The 22050-nt window shown below is 46.8% G+C and overlaps 1 protein-coding gene across 1 annotated transcript; it reads right to left on the bottom strand.

Annotated features, from left to right (window-relative positions):
* Window positions 1-2826: 2826 nt before the first annotated feature.
* On the bottom strand, window positions 2827-4851 carry LOC123125590 (uncharacterized). Its single transcript, XM_044546066.1, has 2 exons — window positions 4117-4851; window positions 2827-3277 (listed from the first exon to the last, which is right to left on the bottom strand). The coding sequence occupies exons 1-2, from the start codon at window positions 4524-4526 to the stop codon at window positions 3073-3075; spliced, it is 615 nt and encodes a 204-aa protein (XP_044402001.1). The 5' UTR covers window positions 4527-4851; the 3' UTR covers window positions 2827-3072.
* Window positions 4852-22050: the final 17199 nt, after the last annotated feature.

Below are 22050 nucleotides of genomic sequence, written 5' to 3'. Positions count from 1 at the left end.
GCTTTCCATTCGTTGTTCTTGTCGGTACAAATCTCGCATGGCAAATACTGCTAAATTACATAATCATGTAGGGTTGAGGTGGTACTGCATGCACGGTGGATGGGCGCAAGGGCCAAGAGAACGAGCAGAACACCAAGCCGGATTCATACCTAAAGGATGGTCCGCGGGAAGAGATGGGATCGGCCGCCGTCGTCGCCGCCGATTCAGCCGGCGCAGATCCGCCCTTCTTCTTCGGTGATGGCATGGGGTGGAGGGCTGGGCTTGGTTGGGTGGAGGACGATGAATTTATTCCTCTCACCGGGCATGTCGGGGACAGAGAAGGTCAGGAGCACGACGGCGAAGAATAGATCGGACGAGGACTGTCAACTGGATCGAGTAGACGTGGATCTGGTCCTCAGGTCATCGGTTCAAGAAAAGATATTGGACGCCGATAACTGCCACACGTGTGGCATAATGCCCACCCGACCACACGACTCTGTGTGGCATACCCGCATGCAGCCCACACGACGTTGTGTAGGCGAACATTGGACTGCCCACACGTGTGGCAGGAAGGCAGCTGGACCGAACGAATCGTTCGGGACGATCGCTCTCCCCGCCCGCATCGCTGCCACCACCCGAACGCCCATCCTATCGGCCCTACAGGCCTTTTCTATATTAGGCCCTACAAGCTTAGTAAAGAAAAAAAGCCTAGATTTTTTTTCGTGACAAAAAAAGCCTACGATGCCATCCAACAACTTTAAAAGCAGGAAAAACTACGTGAATTTCCAGCAAAGTTGCCACTACATTTACAACTTGCCATCATGTTACTTTTTACAAAAATGGCAGGGTTTACCAAAACATATGAAATTGTCATGGCAGAAAGAATATGTTTCGGAAAATGACATGAACTAAAATGTTCTATAGATCATCGTCCATACACTATAAGTTCCATGATGCATGTTTCGGAAAATGACATGAACTAAAATGTTCTATAGATCATCATCCATACACTATAAGTTCCATGATGCATAGGCTATATTTTCCATGAGCCACGGCAACTTTGTTGAAAAAATGTTCTATATATCATGATACATAGACTAAAAAATGCATAGACTTTCATGGCACGATAAACAAATAAAAACACAGTTTTGTTGTGATAATAAAGCCCAGATTTACCATCCTATGAAAACGGAAAGATGAATTAGCCATAATACATAAGAGTGACAAACAAACTAGTACTAAAAAATCCCAATGGTTCAAACCGAAAAAATGTCAGTCGTACCTACAAGCAAAATTTGCCATGGTCAAAAAGAGATGTTTTTTATATTAAGTAAAAAGGAAAAGTTCATGGCAATTTGCATCTGTATCACGGGGGCAGAAAAAATGGATTAAAAAATTTGTTTATGTTTTTCCGTGCCAATCAAACAACACAAAAAAGATTAAAATTGCCATGGCAAATGCATATACAAATTTACCGTGGGACTTTTTGTCAAAATTGCCATGCTTATATATGATTGCTTTGCCATTATTGTGAAATAATAAAAAAAGATATCAAAAATTGCCATGGCAAAAACATGTTCCATGGTATTTTATCAAAACTTGCCATCTTTGTTTAATTAAATTGTCGTGTATATAAAACAACACGAAAACAAAGATCAAGATTGCAATGGCAAAAGCGTATTCTAATTTGCCATGGAATATTTAATCAAATTTGCCATGCTAATATAAAAAAATTACCACGAATGTGAAAAAAAATACAAAAATGATCAATAGTTGCCATGGCAAAAGCATGCTAAAAATGCCATGGTATTTTACCAAAATTGCCATGATTGTGAAATAATAATAATAATCAAAAATTTCCATGGCAAAAGCATGTTCAAAACTAACCATGCTATTTTATCAAGACTTGCCATCTTTGTGTAATTAAATTGCCGTCTATGTGAAACAACACGAAAAGAAGATCAGAATTGTCATGGCAATGCATATTCTAATATGCCATGGATTTTTTTTCGAATTTGGAATGCTAATATAAATACTTTTGCAATATTGTGAAATATTGCAAAAATGATGAATAGTTGCCGTGGCAAGGGAATGTTCAAATTTTGACATGGCATTTTACCAAATTTTGCCATATTTTGTGTCATTAATTTGCCATGTAACGGAAATAACACAAAAAAATGTCAAATTTGCCATGGAAAAAACGTATATTTGAATGCCATGGCAAATGCATATTCAATTTTTTGTGGGTTTTTTTTAATCAAATTTGCCATGCTTATGTATAAACAGTTGCCATGAATGTGAAATTATACAAAAATTGTGATGGCCAAAAGCATGTTCAAACTTGCCATGGCGTTTAACCAAGACTTGCCATCTTCTTTGGTATTAAGTTGCCGTGTATGTGAAACAACACAAAAATACACCATGAACATGGCAACATATTAAACTACATTTGCCATGCTCTCATAGAACTCAAATTGCCATGTTGCAAAGAAAAACATGGCAACACATCATATATTTACATGGCAACACAACCCTTTTGTTAGTTCTGTGGCAATACATCATGGAAAATCTAAAAAGTTGAGTTGCCATGGCAACTAAAAACGAAAAAGTTTGACATTTTGATAAAAATAACACGGCAAATTTGAATGTGTATTTGCCATGGCAATATTTTCCATCATTTCTTTGTGCTATTTTATCCGTGGCAAATGTGTTAAACATTTTTCCATGGCAAATTGTTGTAAATTCATGTCATGGCAAATTGTTCTAAATTTATGTCATGGCAAAATCTATTTTTTTCCATGACCAACACTCTAGTTAGCCATGGCAAATCTGTAACTCTTTTTCACATGACAAACAATCTAGTTAGCTCAAAGGTAAATTTGCCATGGCAACTATACCATCTGGATGAGGGTAAATGTGCCACCTGAACTAACTTGCCTCTTCAAAAATTAAGATGGAAAAAATGATAGAGGCATACTAGAAAAGCCATAGGACAGATGGCAAACATACTGTATGTGCTGGCCCATACATGCAATGGTGCAGCTCGCCGTAGAAAACTCGCGGCGGACACCTGCGCGCCCATGGCCGCGCCCATTAGCACCCGCCGCATCTGGAAGCGCCCCGCTGGCCCGGAGAGAGCCAGCCTGGAGATAGAGGGGGTGACCTCCGTCCGCCGGCCCACCCCCACGACGGAGACGCCGTCGCCTGCTCTGCCGTCCGCGCCGTGGCTGTCGCCTCCGGTCCCCTTGCATCGATGCCTCCATGACCTAGCTGCCGCAGCCCCCTTCTCGCGCGGGGTCTGGAGAAGTTTGCCGTGTTTTAGAATTTTCCAGAATTTAACAAGTAAATTTGACATGGCAATGTAGGTACGAAATTTGCCATGGCAAGTGAAAACTATATGTTGCCATGGCAATGAAAAGTGTAGAATCCACCATGGATGTGTAGTTATATTTGCCATGTCAACAAAGATAGAATTGCCATTACAAATATAAAAAAAGCAAAATTTGAAGAACCTGCCATGAGAGCATTACAAAGGAAAGCTGAAATTTGCCATGTTCGGAAAACATGAATGTGATGGACTTCATGAGATCACAATGCACAAGAAAAACACAAACACATGGCAACAAAACAACACTTATATGACAAATGGCACAGACGACTGTATGATCCTCTCCATGAAGATTTGAATTGCCATGGCAACTACTATGTCCCATCCAATACTATAAACAAGAAAAAATACGGATTGAAAATTACCATGGCAACTATGGATTGAACATGGGAGGATTAATATGAAAAACTATCACAAAACATTATATTGAAAAATGAAAACAAAAAACTGATCATCAATTGACAATAATCATCGCACTAAAATATTGGGCACCTTGGCACAGGTTGTTCATTTATGAAACAAACAAATCTTCTGAAATGCTAAAACAGGGTAAGGTATAATGAAGCTTTAGCTAAGTGAATTACGATGTGGCTCACAACACAAACTGCATGATGCTGAAAAACAGCACAAGTACTCTAACAGTCGAAATCTGGCAACTCCGGCCACGGTCGCCGGCCACGAATTCAAAGGGCACAACGCCTCTGTATATCGATATTGAGGGAAGGAAGCAGGGGTAAGACGCAACTCACCTTGGGGGCGTGCTGGTGAGCACGGAGGAGTCTAGGGAAGCAGGACCACGGCAGGAACTAGAGGAGAGCATCGGCGGCGAGCCCGCCTCCACTGCTCTGGCCCGCCTCACACGCGCGACGCCGTCCTTCCGTTGGTGAAACTCCTCTCTGTAGTGGCCCGCCTCGGCTCCGCTGCCACCAGCCATGAGAATGGCTGCGCGGGGGAGGTTAAGATGTCGGGCACGCCGTGCGCTTCCACGCCCTCGAGCAATCCACCTCGCGCGTCTCCACATCGTCGTCGATGCGCGCTGCGCCACGCCCGCCGCTGCCGACCCCGTGCTGGATGCGGGGGCTAGTTGGAGGGGATTGGCGCCCTTGCCGTCGCCTGGGTTGGCGCCGACGGCGCCCGTGGCCTGCTCTGCCAGAAGCATCCCCTGCTCCGTCGGCTCCTCGTCCGCGACGCGGTGCCGAATCGAGGCGGAGCTACGCGCGCTTGATGCGGAGACAACGAGACCCGACCTCACCCCGCCAACCTCGGCGACGACGGCAGGTCGACACCGGCAGCCCTTCTTCAGATCCGGCGAAGAAAAAGCGGGAGAAAACAGTGAGGAGTATTGGGGGAGGAGGCCGCTGGGGTGGGGTGAAGGGGAGTTGTGCCATCACGGTCGCCGGCGAGGACGTCGGCCACCTGACGGAGCCGGAATCCTCTCTGAATCGCCGGGATCCCCTCTCTCTCTCCACTAGTAGGAAAAGGGGTTTTTACCCCGGTTTTCGAACCGGGACTAAGGGTTGTTACTAAAGCCCTAACCTTTAGTCCCGGTTCTTGCACGAACCGGGATAGAAGGTCCTCCACGTGGCCGCTGCTGCCAGCCCAGGCAGGGCACCAACCGGGACTAATAGGCATCCACGCGTCAGTATTTCAGGGGCTGGGTTTTTTTTGAAAGGGGGGGTTTGGGGTTTTTGGGGGTTAATTTAGGTGTTTCATATATTGTGTTAGTTAGCTAATTAATAGAGAGAAGTGTCCTCTCTTATCTACGTGCTTGGTCGACGCTACGTACTATATACGTATGGAGAGGACTAGACACGCTAGCTAGTAAGCAAATGAAGGAAACAGAAGATCGTCATGAACATATGCATACAGAGAGAAGTGATATCGACCACCTCTCCTTCTCCGAGAGATTGGTCGAACAACAAGTTCTCGTATATCTATCTGACACTACCGGCTACATATATACAATAATTATCTCTTACAATATAATCTCCTAATCAAATTGTAAGAACACAGGGTCCACATAGTATTCTCCGTTTTCAGCGATAACATGGTCAAGGAAGAATGCCGCCAATTCCTCTTGAATTGCTCGCATACGATCTTCTGCTAGGAGTTCATCCCGCATCCGAAACATCTAATTTGAAGAAGGGGGTCAATACATATATATATATATATATATGAATAAATGAAACTCGACACAAATGATGGTAATAAAATAAAATTGTGAATATTATTGCTTACGCACTTCATATTGTTCGTCAGAGTAGCCCCGCTCACAGGTCGTGTGGCGGATAGACTCGCAAACGTAGTAACCACAGAAATCATTCCCTTGTTCCTGCCACAACCACTTTACAAGAAATGGAGGTCAATCTAACTGATAAGCAAGCATGCTAAATGGTATTGATGAAACTAGCGCTTGAATCACTAGGAGATGTGCGGAACATGCTACTATAGTACTTACTTTCGGGTGTCTAAATTGCAGCTTCTTCGGCAGTCCCGGAGCTTTTGTGGTGAATTTTCTCCAAACCCTGCCAGACAAAGAAAACAATTACTTGATATCAGGAAATGAACAAAGTTGCTGATATGGTGGATAATGATCGATTTAACTTACTTCTCGAGCATTTGAGTCATGTCCGCATAGTCCTGGGGATCTTTTCGTCTCGAGTCTAAGACGGTTACTACTCCCTGCTCAAGCTTAATCTCTAGGAGAATATAGTGGAAGCTGCGCATGCATGCATAAGTCATCAATTACATTACCATAACCTGGACTAATAAGGGAAACCGAATATGCACAAGACAGTAACACTCACTTGAAGTTGTAAGGAAAGAGTATTATATCTTTGTTTTGATTTAATACCAACGATCGTAGCAAGTTGGCCTCGGCTTCTTTGGCATGTTTTTCAACCGTATATGCATCTATGAGATTTGTGTTAATGAACCCAATATCACCGATTTGTCTTTTCTTCAATTCGGCGATCTTCAATCTGCATAATATAGTGAGGATAATTATAAATACATGCAATGAAAGAGCTGACCTATATAGAGAGACTTAATGACAGAAGTAGTACTACTTACAGACAGTAGCAAGTGATCGTTGATTTATCGAGGGCCTTTTGATTGAAAAACTGGAAGAACTCCTCAAATGGAACATTCAGCAGTTCAATTCCAACGAGGTCATGCTCCGGTTTAACTCTCAGCGTCAAAGTATTCATCCCATCAGACTCTCTGCAGGTTTTCATGTACCAATCATGTAATCTTCGCATCATCGTTGTTAGAGATCTTTCATCTTTGACGAGAGGCTTCCCGTAATGGTATTTGTGTTCGTCCACCTCCATGATTTCATAATGTACATCGTCGGGCAGGTAATCTCCAAGATTGCTATAACCGGCCACCATCCTCGGATCATTAGCGACGATGTCTTTAGACACCTTGAGCGGGGGGCACGATTGGTTCGCTTGTTCGCCGAGCTGGGCAATTTTTTTCCCAGCTCGTCGTTCTTTTAACCTTTGATCACTGACAGTACTTCCCGACCGCTCCGCTTCGACAAATGTCTTTGCAATAATGCGCTCATAGTTGCCTTTCGGCGGAGACTTTGGTGGTTTTGTCAGGGCATCCAGAGTGCGCTTCGCTTTCACCGGATCTACCTTCTCCTCCGGAGGTGGATGTTTCTTTGCTTTCACCCCTTCAAAGAAGTTCTTCACTTCGGCTCGCACGATCTTCGCGTTCTCCTCCTCGGTCCTCTCGTATGGTAACTTCTCTGGAGTCTTCAGAGAAGGACCGAATCTGTATTGCCTCCCGCCTCTGGCAGCTGTACTGCTAGACGCCGGCAGAGCAGACGGAGCGGCTGCGGCTGTCTTCTTTCCTTGCTTACGAGGCGGAGGAGAAGGACTACGACGCGCCGGAGCAGCCGGAGCGGCGGCGGGTCTCTTCCGCCCTTGCTGACGAGGCGGAGAAGGAGGAGGCTGGCTGCTCTGGCACGCCGGCGCGGGCGGAGAAGGAGGCGGAGTGCCGCCACGCGCCGGAGAAGGAGGCTGATGAGTGCCCTGATCACTCGCCGGAGGAGGAGGCGGAGTGCCGCCACGCGCCGGAGAAGGAGGCTGAGTGCCCTGATCACTCGCCGGAGGAGGAGGCGGCGGCGGAGTGCCCTTACTCGCCGGAGGCGTCCAGTTCGGAAGGTTAATGAGCTCCTTCCGCCATAGGCACGGAGTCTTCAGAGCTAAACCCAGCCGAGTCTCCCCTTCACCGGTAGGGTGGTCAAGCTGGAGGTCCTCAAATCCCTCCGTTATTTCATCCACCATCACCCTAGCATATCCTTCTGGAATCGGCCGGCAGTGGTAGGTTGCGCCGGGTTCAGGAGGTAAAACAGAGCCAACAGCCGCCTTGACTTTGAAGTTCTGCCATTGCGCCATAAGGTGGCAATGTTGAGACTCCGTGATAGCATCCACGGGGTAGCTAGCAGGAGCCGTCAAGACATGCTCCGGCTGAAGCAGCTCGGTGGAAGCCACGCTGCTTCTCCGCTGAGATGGCGGGGTAGCTTCGGGGGTAGTTTCGGCATGTCGATTGCCGTCTCGTTCCTCTAGCGCTTGAACCCTTTCGTGCAGCTTCTGAATTTGGGTCTGCTCCATTTTTTTCCTCCTCTCCTGGCTTTTGTAACCGCCTGCGTCCGGAAAACCAGCCTTCCACGGAACGGAGCCTGGCGTGCCTCGTGTCCGTCCAGGGTGCTCAGGATTCCCGAGGGCCATTGTGAGCTCGTCGTTCTCTCTGTCTGGAACGAACGTCCCTTCCTGCGCTGCATCGATATATTGCTGAATCTTCTTGACTGGTATTCTCAAAAGCTCGTTCGTCCAAACGCACCTCCCTGATACAGGGTCCAAGGTTCCGCCAGCCCCGAAGAACCAAGTCCGGCAACGGTCTGTCCAGTTCATTGTCTGTGGTTCGATCCCTTTTTCAAGCAGATCATTCTCAGCCTTGGCCCACTTAGGCCGGGCTTTGAGGTAGCCACCTGACCCCGTGCGATGGTGAAGCTTCTTCTTCGCAGCATTCTTCTTGTTTGTCGCTGACATCTTCTTACTCTTTTCCGATGTCTTGTGGGCCACAAATGCGGGCCAGTGATCTCTGATCTTCTCATACCGGCCGATGAATTCTGGTGTCTCTTCTTTGTCGACAAACGTTTTCAGCTCATTCTTCCACCTCCTGAATAGGTCTGCCATCTTCTTAAGAGCATGAGACTTGATTAATTGCTCTTTAACTGGCTTCTCCGGATCCTCCTCTGGCGGTAGGGTGAAATTTGCCTTCAGCTCAGTCCAAAGATCATCTTTCTGCATATCATTGACATAAGACACCTCAGGGTCTTCCTTCTTAGGCTTATACCATTGCTGGATGCTGATCGGGATCTTGTCCCTAACTAGAACCCCGCACTGAGCAGCAAATGCATCCTTTGTCCGGATGGGTTCAATCGGTTGGCCGTCGCGCGCGATTGCTGTGATCTCAAACCTTTCATCCGAGCGCAACTTTCTCTTCGGGCCTCGTCTCTTTACCGAAGTTGTGCTCGATCCGGAGGGCTAGAAAAAAGAAGAAAGACGAGTGTTAATTAATATGTGTACATACCAAAACAATGAATGCATCAATTAGCTAGTCAGCACAGGCTTAACTAATATATTTACCTGGCCGGACTCTGTTCGGTCACCGGAGCCGTCACCACGGGCTCCTTCTTGCACCAGCATTGGGTCACCGGAGCCATCATAATCATGTCTTTCCTCCTCCACTCTTCGATCACCGTAGCCTGCTTCTTCACCCTGTTCTTCCAGACCATCATTGTCGTTAAGATACGACAAGATATCACCTCCGGCTAAGATTATGTCCCCCAACACCTCTTCTGCTTGCTCGTCTCGTCCGTGCTCCATTGTTTCTGCAAATATTACAACATGGCAATTATTACACAAACATGACAGCAGGTGGATATATTAGTGCAAACGTAGACCTAGCTTATTCCGGGTTTGGGGTGGCCTCGGCAACGCTTCAAGGGTAGGGGCGCGGCGGGAGGGGGTAGGAGACCGACATCGTTTTTTTCTAGGGTTTGGGTGTCCTCGAGAGTTTTGGTCGAGCGAGAGGGCCGGGGGGTGCTCCCGTGGTATAAGTTATCACGGTCGAGAGGGGGTATAAATATCGACCGTCCATCATGTCGAAGTTATCTGGGAGGGAGTTATATATATCGACAACGACGACATACATACATGGGAAAATAATGTTATCGGGGAGGGGGTATATCGACCCCCCCCCACGTGTTGAAGTTATCGGGAGGGGGTTATATCGACAACGACGACATACGTACATGGGAAAATAATATTATCGGGGAGGGGGTATATCGACCCCCCTCGTGTTGAAGTTATCGGGAGAGGGGTATATCGACGACGACAGACCCGATAAAACATAAGAAAACGAAGAAGAAATAAAAAGAGGAGAAGAAGAAAAGGAATAGAGGAGAAGATCGAAGAAAAAAAAGAAAAAAAAGAGGAGAAGAAGAAAGGAATAGAGGAGAGAAGAAGAAAAAATAGAATTTTTTCTATTTTTTCTTCTTCTCTTCTATTCCTTTCTTCTTCTCCTCTTCTTTTTCTTCTTTTTTCCTCTTCTTATTTATTTCTCCTCTTCTTCCTCTCCTCTTCTTCTCCTTTCTTCCTCTTCTTATTTTCCTTTTTCCTCTCATTCATAAAAAATGTTCAAATAGAAAATTTCGAAAAAAGTAAAGGTTTTGCCTAATGCATTGTTCATATTTCATCATGTTCTATGAACAAAAAAACATCATATTTCATCCACATCCATGCATACATCATATATGTGATCATCTATGAGAAAAACAACATAATCTATAAACAAAAATCATTACATATATATATGAACAAAAACAATTATGATAACAAGCATATATATCATCATATATATAAAAAAACAAGCATATATATGAAAAAATGCTAGGGAGGGCGCCGGCCGGACCAAGGTGAGGAGGACCGCGGGGTCGGCGGCGAGGATGACGACGGGGCAGTGGGCGCGCGCTCGGGGTACGGGGCGACGCTGGCGAAGGGCGGGACAGGGCGACGACGAGGACGAGGACGGGCCGGGGCGGCGCGCGTCGGGGCAAGGGCGCGGCTGATGGCGAGGGCGCGGGCAACGGCGGGCGACGGCGAGGGCGCGGGCGACGGCGACGACGGGCACGGGCGACGGCGACGGCGACGGCGGGGGTGGCGGGCGGCGTCGGGGCAGCATGGCGGCGTCGGCGTCGTCGGGGCGGCAACAGCGAGGTGAGAGTGAAAATTTCCTAAGTGTGAACTTATATAGCAAAGCCTTTAGTCCCGGTTCGTGGCACCAACCGGGACTAAAGGTGGGCATTAATCCCGGTTGGTGCTACCAACCGGGACCAAAGGCCTCTTTTCAGCAGCCCAAAGGGCGGGAAGCGGCGGCCTTTGGTCCCGGTTGGTGGCACCAACCGGGACTAAAGGGGGGCATTGGTCCCGGTTGGTGCCACGAACTGGGACCAAAGGGTGGCATTGGTCCCGGTTCGTGCCACCAACCGGGACCAATGGCCTTGCACAGCGGCGTGGTGGTGGGAGTTTAGTCCCACCTCGCTAGCTGAGAGAGAGCCGCACCTGTTTATAAGGTGCGGTGCGCCTGAGCTGTCGAGCTCCTCTCTAAAGCAGGCTTACGGGCCTAACCTCTCTGTACATGCCTGTGGGCCTACTGGGCCTTCTGCGGGCCTGAATCCTGGCCCATGGATGGGTTTCTAGTCGTATTCAGGCCGTGGTGGCCCAGTAGGTGGCATAATTTTTATTTTTTGCCTGTTTTTTTGTTTTCTTTTTTGCTTTGTTTATTTTTTTGTTTCTACTTACAACAAAAAACTTATTTATTTTATTTTATTTTGTTTCTAATTACTTATTTATTTTACTTTATGATAATTCTTTTTGCTATTAAAGTTTCTAACAAAAAAAGTTCTTTATGAAAATTATTTTTGCTTTCAATGATTTTGAACAGAAAATACTTCGATAATTTTAGTTGCATCAATTTTATATAATTTTAGTTTCAATAATACTAGAGGTTGCTTATAATGTTTTGAACAGAAAATACTTTGATAATTTTAGTTTCATAAATTTTATTTATGTTATTAAAGTTTATTTTATTTTGTTTCTACTTATATATTTTATTAAAGTTTATATTATTTTGTTTCTAATTACTTATTTATTTTATTTGTTATTTTTCATGCACCATTTTTCATGCATTTACTGATTATTTTGAGCTATAAGACCCTAAAATTGAAAAGCATTTCAAATGAACTCTGAAAAGGTTGAAAGTTGGCATGGTATCATCATTTCATCCACATAGCATGTGCAAGAAAGTTGAGAGGGTTACGGCAAAAACTAGATGCACTTCGTGTACAAAACGGACAATGGTATCATACTCGTCTGTTACAAAGTTGGCATGGTATCATCATAATAGTTGCGGGAGAAAGTCTTCACTTTTTCTTCGCTTGTGTCATTTGCTTATTGCGCCGTAACCATGGATAATCTTCATCGTTTATCAGGATGCTTGGGTCAGCCTTGACTTTGAAGGGAGGAATTTCATGAAACTTTTCATAATCTTCAGACATGTCTGTGCCCTCCACTCCCACAATGTCCCTTTTTCCTGAAAGAACTATGTGGCGCTTTGGCTCATCGTATGATGTATTCGCTTCCTTATCTTTTCTTTTTCTCGGTCTGGTAGACATGTCCTTCACATAGATAACCTGTGCCACATCATTGGCTAGGACGAACGGTTCGTCAGTGTACCCAAGATTGTTCAGATCCACTGTTGTCATTCCGTACTGTGGGTCTACCTGTACCCCGCCTCCTGACAGATTGACCCATTTGCACTTAAACAAAGGGACCTTAAAATCATGTCCGTAGTCAAGTTCCCATATGTCCATTATGTAACCATAATATGTGTCCTTTCCCCTCTCGGTTGCTGCATCAAAGCGGACACCGCTGTTTTGGTTGGTGCTCTTTTGATCTTGGGCGATCGTGTAAAATGTATTCCCATTTATCTCGTATCCTTTGTAAGTCAATACAGTCGAAGATGGTCCCCTGGACAACGAGTACAACTCATCACAAACAGTGGTGTCACCTCTGAGACGTGTTTCCAACCAACTGCTGAAAGTCCTGATGTGTTCACATGTAATCCAGTCGTCACACTGCTCCGGGTGTTTGGAGCGCAGACTGTTCTTGTGTTCATCGACATACGGGGTCACCAAGGTAGAGTTCTGTAGAACTGTGTAGTGTGCTTGAGACCAAGAATATCCGTCCCTGCATATTATTGAGTCCCCTCCAAGCGTGCCTTTTCCAGTCAGTCTCCCCTCATACCGCGATTTAGGGAGACCTATCTTCTTAAGGCCAGGAATGAAGTCAACACAAAACCCAATGACATCCTCTGTTTGATGGCCCATGGAGATGCTTCCTTCTGGCCTAGCGCGGTTACGGACATATTTCTTTAGGACTCCCATGAACCTCTCAAAGGGGAACATATTGTGTAGAAATACGGGCCCCAGAATGACAATCTCGTCGACTAGATGAACTAGGACGTGCGTCATGATATTGAAGAAGGATGGTGGGAACACCAGCTCGAAACTGACAAGACATTGCGCCACATCACTCCTTAGCCTTGGTATGATTTCTGGATCGATCACCTTCTGAGAGATTGCATTGAGGAATGCACATAGCTTCACAATGGCTAATCGGACGTTTTCCGGTAGAAGCCCCCTCAATGCAACCGGAAGCAGTTGCGTCATAATCACGTGGCAGTCATGAGACTTTAGGTTCTGGAACTTTTTCTCTGGCATATTTATTATTCCCTTTATATTCGACGAGAAGCCAGTCGGGACCTTCATACTGAGCAGGCATTCAAAGAAGATTTCTTTCTCTTCTTTCGTAAGAGCGTAGCTGGCAGGACCTTCATACTGCTTCGGAGGCATGCCGTCTTTTTCGTGCAAACGTTGCAGGTCCTCCCGTGCCTCAGGTGTATCTTTTGTCTTCCCATACACGCCCAAGAAGCCTAGCAGGTTCACGCAAAGGTTCTTCGTCACGTGCATCACGTCGATTGAAGAGCGGACCTCTAGCTCTTTCCAGTAGGGTAGGTCCCAAAATATAGATTTCTTCTTCCACATGGGTGCGTGTCCCTCAGCGTCATTCGGAACAGCTAGTCCGCCGGGACCCTTTCCAAAGATTACGTGTAAATCATTGACCATAGCAAGTACGTGATCACCGGTACGCATGGCGGGCTTCTTCCGGTGATCTGCCTCGCCTTTGAAATGCTTGCCTTTCTTTCGACATTGATGGTTGGTCGGAAGAAATCGACGATGGCCCAGGTACACATTCTTCCTGCATTTGTCCAGGTATATACTTTCAGTGTCATCTAAACAGTGCGTGCATGCGTGGTATCCCTTGTTTGTCTGTCCTGAAAGGTTACTGAGAGCGGGCCAATCGTTGATGGTTACAAACAGCAACGCGTGCAGGTTAAATTCCTCCTGTTTGTGCTCATCCCACGTACGTACACCGTTTCCATTCCACAGCTGTAAAAGTTCTTCAACTAATGGCCTTAGGTACACATCAATGTCGTTGCCGGGTTGCTTAGGGCCTTGGATGAGAACTGGCATCATAATGAACTTCCGCTTCATGCACATCCAAGGAGGAAGGTTATACATACATAGAGTCACGGGCCAGGTGCTGTGATTGCTGCTCTGCTCCCCGAAAGGATTAATGCCATCCGCGCTTAAACCAAACCATACGTTCCTTGGGTCAGCTGCAAACTCAGCCCAGTACTTTCTCTCGATTTTTCTCCACTGCGACCCGTCAGCGGGTGCTCTCAACTTCCCGTCTTTCTTACGGTCCTCACTGTGCCATCGCATCAACTTGGCATGCTCTTCGTTTCTGAACAGACGTTTCAACCGTGGTATTATAGGAGCATACCACATCACCTTCGCAGGAACCCTCTTCCTGGGGGGCTCGCCGTCAACATCACCAGGGTCATCTCGTCTGATCTTATACCGCAATGCACCGCATACCGGGCATGCGTTCAGATCCTTGTACGCACCGCGGTAGAGGATGCAGTCATTAGGGCATGCATGTATCTTCTGCACCTCCAATCCTAGAGGGCATACGACCTTCTTTGCTGCGTATGTACTGTCGGGCAATTCGTTATCCTTTGGAAGCTTCTTCTTCAATATTTTCAATAGCTTCTCAAATCCTTTGTCAGGCACAGCATTCTCTGCCTTCCACTGCAGCAATTCCAGTACGGTACCGAGCTTTGTGTTGCCATCTTCGCAATTGGGGTACAACCCTTTTTTGTGATCCTCTAACATGCGATCGAACTTCAGCTTCTCCTTTTGACTTTCGCATTGCGTCCTTGCATCGACAATGACCCGGCGGAGATCATCATCATCGGGCACTGGTTCCTCTTGATCTTCAGCAGCTTCCCCCCTTGCAGCATCATTGGGCACATCGTCTGGTTCCTCTTGATCTTCAGCAGCTTCCCCCGTTGCAGCATCACCGTATTCAGGGGGCACATAGTTGTCATCGTCCTCTTCTTCTTCGCCGTCTTCCATCATAACCCCTATTTCTCCGTGCCTCGTCCAAACATTATAGTGTGGCATGAAACCCTTGTAAAGCAGGTGGGTGTGAAGGATTTTCCGGTCAGAGTAAGACTTCGTATTCCCACATATAGGGCATGGACAACACATAAAACCATTCTGCTTGTTTGCCTCAGCCACTTCGAGAAAATCATGCACGCCCTTAATGTACTCGGAGGTGTGTCTGTCACCGTACATCCATTGCCGGTTCATCTGCGTGCATTATATATAATTAAGTGTGTCAAAAACCATTACAGAACATCATGAATAGATAATTAAGTGACCAAATTAATAGAAGTTCATCATCACATTAAAACCAAAGTACATACATAGTTCTCATCTAACAACATATATATAGCTCTCCAGAGCATCTAATTAATTAAACCATACATTGAAACTATGTAAAACATTTCAATGCGAAAACAAATGCGATCATAATCGCAACCAAGGTAACAATTGATCCAACGGCATAATGATACCAAGCCTCGGTATGAATGGCATATTTTCTAATCTTTCTAATCTTCAAGCGCATTGCATCCATCTTGATCTTGTGATCATCGACGACATCCGCAACATGCAACTCCAATATCATCTTCTCCTCCTCAATTTTTTTTATTTTTTCCTTCAAGTAATTGTTTTCTTCTTCAACTAAATTTAACCTCTCGACAATAGGGTCGGTTAGAATTTCCGGTTCAACCACCTCCTAGATAAATAAAATCTATGTCACGTTGGTCGGCATATTTGTCATAAACAATAAATGAACCAAATAGTTATAAAAAGATAATATATACCACATCCGAATCATAGACAGGACGAGGGCCGACGGGGGCGGATACCAAAACCATCGCACTATGTAATAAGAAGGAATAATAAAAGTAACAAAATTAGACAAGTATCTATCTAAAGTAAGAATTTTTTTTCTTTCAGAAAGAAGATAAGAACAAGAGGCTCACCACGGTGGTGCTGGCGACGAGATCGGCGCGGGCGATCGACGGCGGTGAAGACGGGGACGGGACGTGACGGACCGCTAAACCTAGACAAATCTCGGGGAAAATGGAGCTCGGAGGTCGAGTTTCGAGAGGAGAAAGATTAACTAGTGTGGCTCAGACATTTCATCGAACACCTCATGTGCATAGGAGGTGAGCTAGAGCACCCAAATGCCCTCCCCTCGCCGGCCAGAAAAAACAGAGCACTGTGGAGTGCTCTGCTGTGGCGATGGGGTATATATAGGCAACTCATTGGTCCCGGTTCGTGGCACCAACCGGGACTAAAGGCCTTTGGTCCCGGTTGGTGCCACGAACCGGGACCAATGCCCCCCTTTAGTCCCGGTTGGTGGCACCAACCGGGACCAAAGGCCTTGTGCTGCCCCGCGTCAAAAGTTTAGTCCCACCTCGCTAGTTGAGAGAGCTCGAGAGTGGTTTATAAGCGCTGCTGCGCCCACCCTCTCGAGCTCCTCTCAACTGCAGGCTTTCGGGCCTAACCGTTCTCTTTGCCTGTGGGGCCTACAAGGCCTTCTGCGGGCCTGAATCCTGGCCCATGGATGGGTTTCAAGTCGTATTCAGGCCGTGGTGGCCCAGTAGGTGGCATAATTTTTTTTCTCTGTTTTTTGTTTTCTCTTTTGCTTTATTTATTTTGTTTTGTTTCTACTTACAACAAAAAACTTATTTATTTATTCCATTTTGTTTCTAATTACTTATGTATTTTACTTTATTTATTTTATTTTTATTTATTTTACTGCTGCTATTTTATTTATTTTACTGCTGCTATTTTATTTAATTTATTAAGGTTTATTTATTTTAGTTACTATAGTTTATTTTATTTTATTTTAAGGTTTATTTTTTTATTAAGGTTTATTTATTTTATTTACTATAAAAAAATGAACATAGATGCGCCTATAGAGAAAATTCAACCTAAATTCATAATAAATTTCTATGAAATTCAAAGAAATTTACTGTGAATTTAGGTCAAATTCCCTGTATAAGGGCATCTATTTTCACTTTGAGAGGAGCTCAACAAGGCAGAGAGGGACGGGCTTATAAACAGGTGTGAGCGCCCTTCGGTTGGCGAGGTGGGACTAAACTCTGACCGCAACTAGGACCAACCCTTTAGTCCCGGTTTGTGGTATGAACCGGGACTAAAGGGTGAGCCTCTGGTCCCGGTTCAAGCCACCAACCGGGACCAATGGTGGTGGGCCAGGAGCGAGGCCCATTGGTCCCGGTTTGTCCCACCAACCGGGACCAAAGGGGCCGGACGAACCGGGACCAATGCCCCCACGAGGCCCGGCAGGCCCCTGGCCGCACGAACCGGGACCAATGATCACATTAGTCCCGGTTCGTGACTGAACCGGGACTAATGTGAATATTGCCCTGTGACCAAAGCCCGGTTTTCTACTAGTGCTCTCTCTCTCTCTCTCTCTGCTCACTTGCTCCGTGTGGGGAGGGGGGAGGTCAACGAGAAGGGTGGGTGTGAGCGAGCGAGGAGAGGACAGCGTTCGGGCGAGGACCCAAACAGCCCGCACGACCGCTACTACCGACGTGTCTGTGCGCCCTGCTTTAAGATTGATGCAACGCATCTAACGGCAGCGAGGGCGTTCGGAAGAAGTGGTCTCAGCCCACACGTGTGGGCGTTAATATTTTCGAAGATATTTCCTCTTGTACCATTATGCCCTTATCGGAATGAACATATTAAATTTAATCATTTTTAATTCCTCACAAGATCGAACGACTAATAAAAATCAGAGGTGTAAGTACTGCTTAGTACCGAGTACTAACACAATCACAGTAAAACATCTCATAAAATAATGCACTGATTTTCGCCCGCGTTCTCTTCCGGCTAGTGCTACTAGGATTGTTTGAACGTTGTTCCAGCTAAAATCAGTTGGAGCTCACTTGTTGTCGTTGAGCACAACTTTGGTTTATTCCCCGTACCGAAGTCATTCTCTCGGGAGCGTGCGCACCTGTGCACAGTTGTCTCGCTCTCTGTCTCACCCTCCCCTGTCTCTCACTAATGCAAGACGAGAAGTTCCCAATCACAACATGCACAAAGACTTACCGACTATCCTCGAAGGGGTCAGGTCAAGTTCGGTAGAGAAGGACAACACCATGTTGGTGGCTTGCTCTAACGCGGCCATGGTTGTTCCATGGTCTAGGAATCTCGATTTAATTTTTATTAGCTTTATGATGTGTTGTACTTCTGATGAACATTTACAATTGATCTAAGTGCTTTTCGGAAAAAGTCAATCAACCCTTATAAAATGGTTATTTTACAGAAATTAAAACTCACACACCGGTCTTTGGGGAAATCGATGTTGTCTTTCTGCACCTGTCCGGAATGCATCATGAGCAAAACTCGATGCCATCTTTAGACTGCCGAAAGACCACCAGAGCCAAGGAAACACCGCCAGCGTAATAGATCGAAAGTCGGCGGGAGGAGCTAGACGATGTCGATGACAATGTTCGGGATGCTTTGTACATCTGATGAATATTTTACAATAGATCTAAGTCCTTTTGGAAAAAAAATCAAACCTTATAAAAAAGATCATTTTTACATAGAATAAAACTCACACATTGGTCTTTGGGGAAGTTGACGTTGTCTTCCAACACTTGTCGGGAGTGCACAATGTGCAAAGCTTGATGCCGTCTTTAGACTGCATAAACACCATTAAAGCTAGGGAAACACCACCAACATAAGAGCACCTCTAGCCGAACCCTCTAAATTTAGGCCCTCATATGGCCCCTTATCCCTTAACTCCTTATATCTGCTTCACTAAAGAAAAGGTTACTAGCTGAACTCCTAAACTTAACTCAATTTTTTTACACAAATTCGTTTATTTTGAGGCCATCAAGTTAAACATTTACTACTCAATCACTTCATTGATGCCATCTTTCGGCACATACTTCACAGTTTGTCACTAGGAGCACTCGTCCAAAGAAAACAACAAGAAAAGGTAACACTTCAATAGAAACACAACTTCGTTGACTACTCCTATAAGTCCGATCAATATTTTCTCCATCTCCTTATTGCTCTTCTCTGTTGCCTTCTCTACCTTGCAAACTTGTTTGTTCGGTGCCTCCTCAAACTTTGACATTGCGTCCTCTTCAATATCATCTCTAGCAACGAGTGTACCAACATCTAATAGACCTCTATTGATCAATATATCAATGTATTCTTCATTCCAAAACCAAAATTTGTAACCTTTCTATATAAAACAATGAGCACAAAATTTAGGAGAACCAAAGAACAATGAGCACAAGTGCACTCACTTTATCCATTTCACACTTGAAGAAAATCCATCCAGGATGATCTATGGTCTTCGAGACCCGGCGCAACACCAGCCACCAGTAGTCATCACACTTGATGATGGGCAGATGCACGCTGATGAGTAGTTGGGCTAGGGACGAGCCTGGCCGACTGATGGACAAGGATGCACCAACGGTCGGGCGACGGTGCGAGCAGCGAGAGGAGGAAGACATACCGTGGGGTTGCGCGATGAGCTTCGGGTTGCCGCGTGGTTTGTTTTTCGATGAACCCCGACCAAATGCAATGATGTCGGGGTCGGGCACAAGTGCCTCGAATCTGGCAACAGCGGCGACGACTATAGAGGCGTCGAATCCGATGGAGCGGGAATAACCGGCGACCAAATCGAAGTGGGGGGGGAGCGGGGATGTATAGAATGGCTACGCCGATGGAGTTAAGGAGGACTGTGCCAGAGAGGATACAGTCGACCGATGGAGAGAGGCATCCGCGGGGGGAGGGAGTTTTTTCCTGAGAAGTGGCGCCGATTGAGTAAATATAAGGGGCTGCCGATAAGGGATCGGCTAGGTATGATTTAGACCCTTTAAAAAAACTTTTAACTCCTCTAACCACTTTTGAGGGATCAGCTAGAGATCCTCTAACAGGCTGAAAGTTGCCGGTTGGACCCAGAAGATGTCGACGACAATGATATGGGAAACATATCTCCGTCTAAAGAAGGAGGTGGTGAAGAGGGCTAGATGACCACTCCGTATCCGTCTAGAAATATTCTCACAAGCTTCCAACAATGCCAAAGCTAGTTGGACTTTGTCGGGTGGAGAAGGAGCCAGAGGACCAAAACATGTAGCAGCATCGTCCACCCTATCGAAAGACATCTTCGAAGACCACATGTGTAACATATACACAACTAGATCCTCCACACCGAAGAGCAGTGACTAAACGACCCCTTGCCCCTCCTACGTTGCCATTGATGAGGACGTAGACCTGGGGTAGGGTAATAGGCCTGACCTATGTGTCCTACCCAAGGTCACTGTCTTAGAAACAAAGAAGTTCAAGAGGCAATAGGGAGGGCCCAACAAAGGAGTCGAGTGCAATCCACTCGACCTATCATTCACTCGGAGACCCCTCCTTCTTTAGGTCACTCGACCACTCAAGCATTCGACCGTACAAGAAACCACTCGACATACCGAAGATCTAAAGTCGCTCAGCACAACAATGGTCTGACGTTTATTTATAGACTTATGATCATTTATAGCACTTTATTGCGGACGTTACCTGTAACGCTCCTTCTTTATGTACATTGAACCCTTGGTAACGGGGGATGGCCGGTGTCCTGGTGCACTCTATATAAGCCACCCCCCTCCTCTGAGACAAGGGTTCGCACCCCTGTAAACACACACATACATAATCCAGTCGACCGCCTCCGGGCTCCGAGACACAGGGCTATTACTTCTTCCGAGAAGGGCCTGAACTCGTAAAACTTGTGTGTACAACTTCGCCATATTTAGGATCTTGCCTCTCCATACTTACCCCCCCTATTCTACTGTCAGTCTTAGTACCACGACAGTTGGCGCCCACCGTGGGGCAGGTGTCTTAGCGACTTATTGGAGAAGTTGCGATTTTTTCGATCCCCATCATCATGGTTTCCGGCGGAGGATTAGCTGAGGGCCGCGAGATTTGTCTCGGCGCGCTCGTGTTCGTCGCCGATGACTCCGCTTGGCTCCAAGAGGCTCCACTCGACGTCGAGGCGCTCCCTGTCTGCGGGGCAACGCACTTTCGCGCATGCGTCCGCGGCGTCCTTCTTCGGCAGCCGTCGACTCAGTATCGGTCGGCTCCTATGGCGTCCTCGCTCACCGTTGTTCGTCGGCACAAGCGTTCCGGTCGGTCGCGGCTTCAGCGGTGGGTGAGGCATGCGGTGGCCCGCCAGTCGGCCACCCCACAAGTTGCAGCAATCGAGCCCGACGAAACTCTCTACGGCCTGTTCGACCTGTCGACTGGCTCTGTCGAGACCGCATCCGAGTGCGACAGCAGTGACCCCGCGGCGGAAGTCTTGATGGTCAATGGACCACGCAGTGCTCCTGGCTTCCCCCACGACGACGGTGGCGATGGTGGTGGCGATCCGTCGCGTGTTCACGAAGAGTACCGCCCCGAGCCTCTTTCTTTGCAGCAGAGGGAAGAGCTTCGCCGCCGTAACATGGATGCACTTCACACTCCTATCGTCGGAGAAACCCCTGAGGCCCGGGCCTTGGAGGATGCGCGTCTGGCCAACTTGGCAGAGCGCACTTGACTGGAGAACCTCCAGCACGCACGCGACGAGCATGCTCGGTAGTGGATCCCTGAGTCCAGTCGACGACAACTTTTTCCGCCTCCAACCCAGGTATACCGAACTCCGATTCAGAATCTCACAGTTGCAGCCCGAATAGCAGAGTCGATTCAGCCTTCCGAGTCGGAAGCTGGCAGAGGTTTGATGCAGATCCGGGCTTTACTCCGGGCAGCAGGAGAGCAGAACTCAGCAGTATCTCAGTCGCGGAATAGGATTCATAGCAGATCTCTGATGGCAGACACACTTCAGTCGGCTCACAGCCCAAGATTGCCCCCGAGGCGTGAGGGACGTGGAGACCGGCGAGATCAGTACAGAAATCGTGAGCAGTATGATGACCGACTCGACCATGATGATCGTCGTCGAGTGCCCACTCCTCTCCCGAGGAGTGGGTCATACGTGCCTCGACAGCACGATGACAGACGCCCTCACAGTGGTCGGCGAAGAATTCCAGTCGACCCCAGAGAGCCG

Source organism: Triticum aestivum, chromosome 5D (genome assembly GCF_018294505.1).
Source record: "Triticum aestivum cultivar Chinese Spring chromosome 5D, IWGSC CS RefSeq v2.1, whole genome shotgun sequence".
Classification (NCBI taxonomy): domain Eukaryota; kingdom Viridiplantae; phylum Streptophyta; class Magnoliopsida; order Poales; family Poaceae; genus Triticum; species Triticum aestivum.
This window is presented reverse-complemented; position numbering and strand designations above follow the sequence as displayed.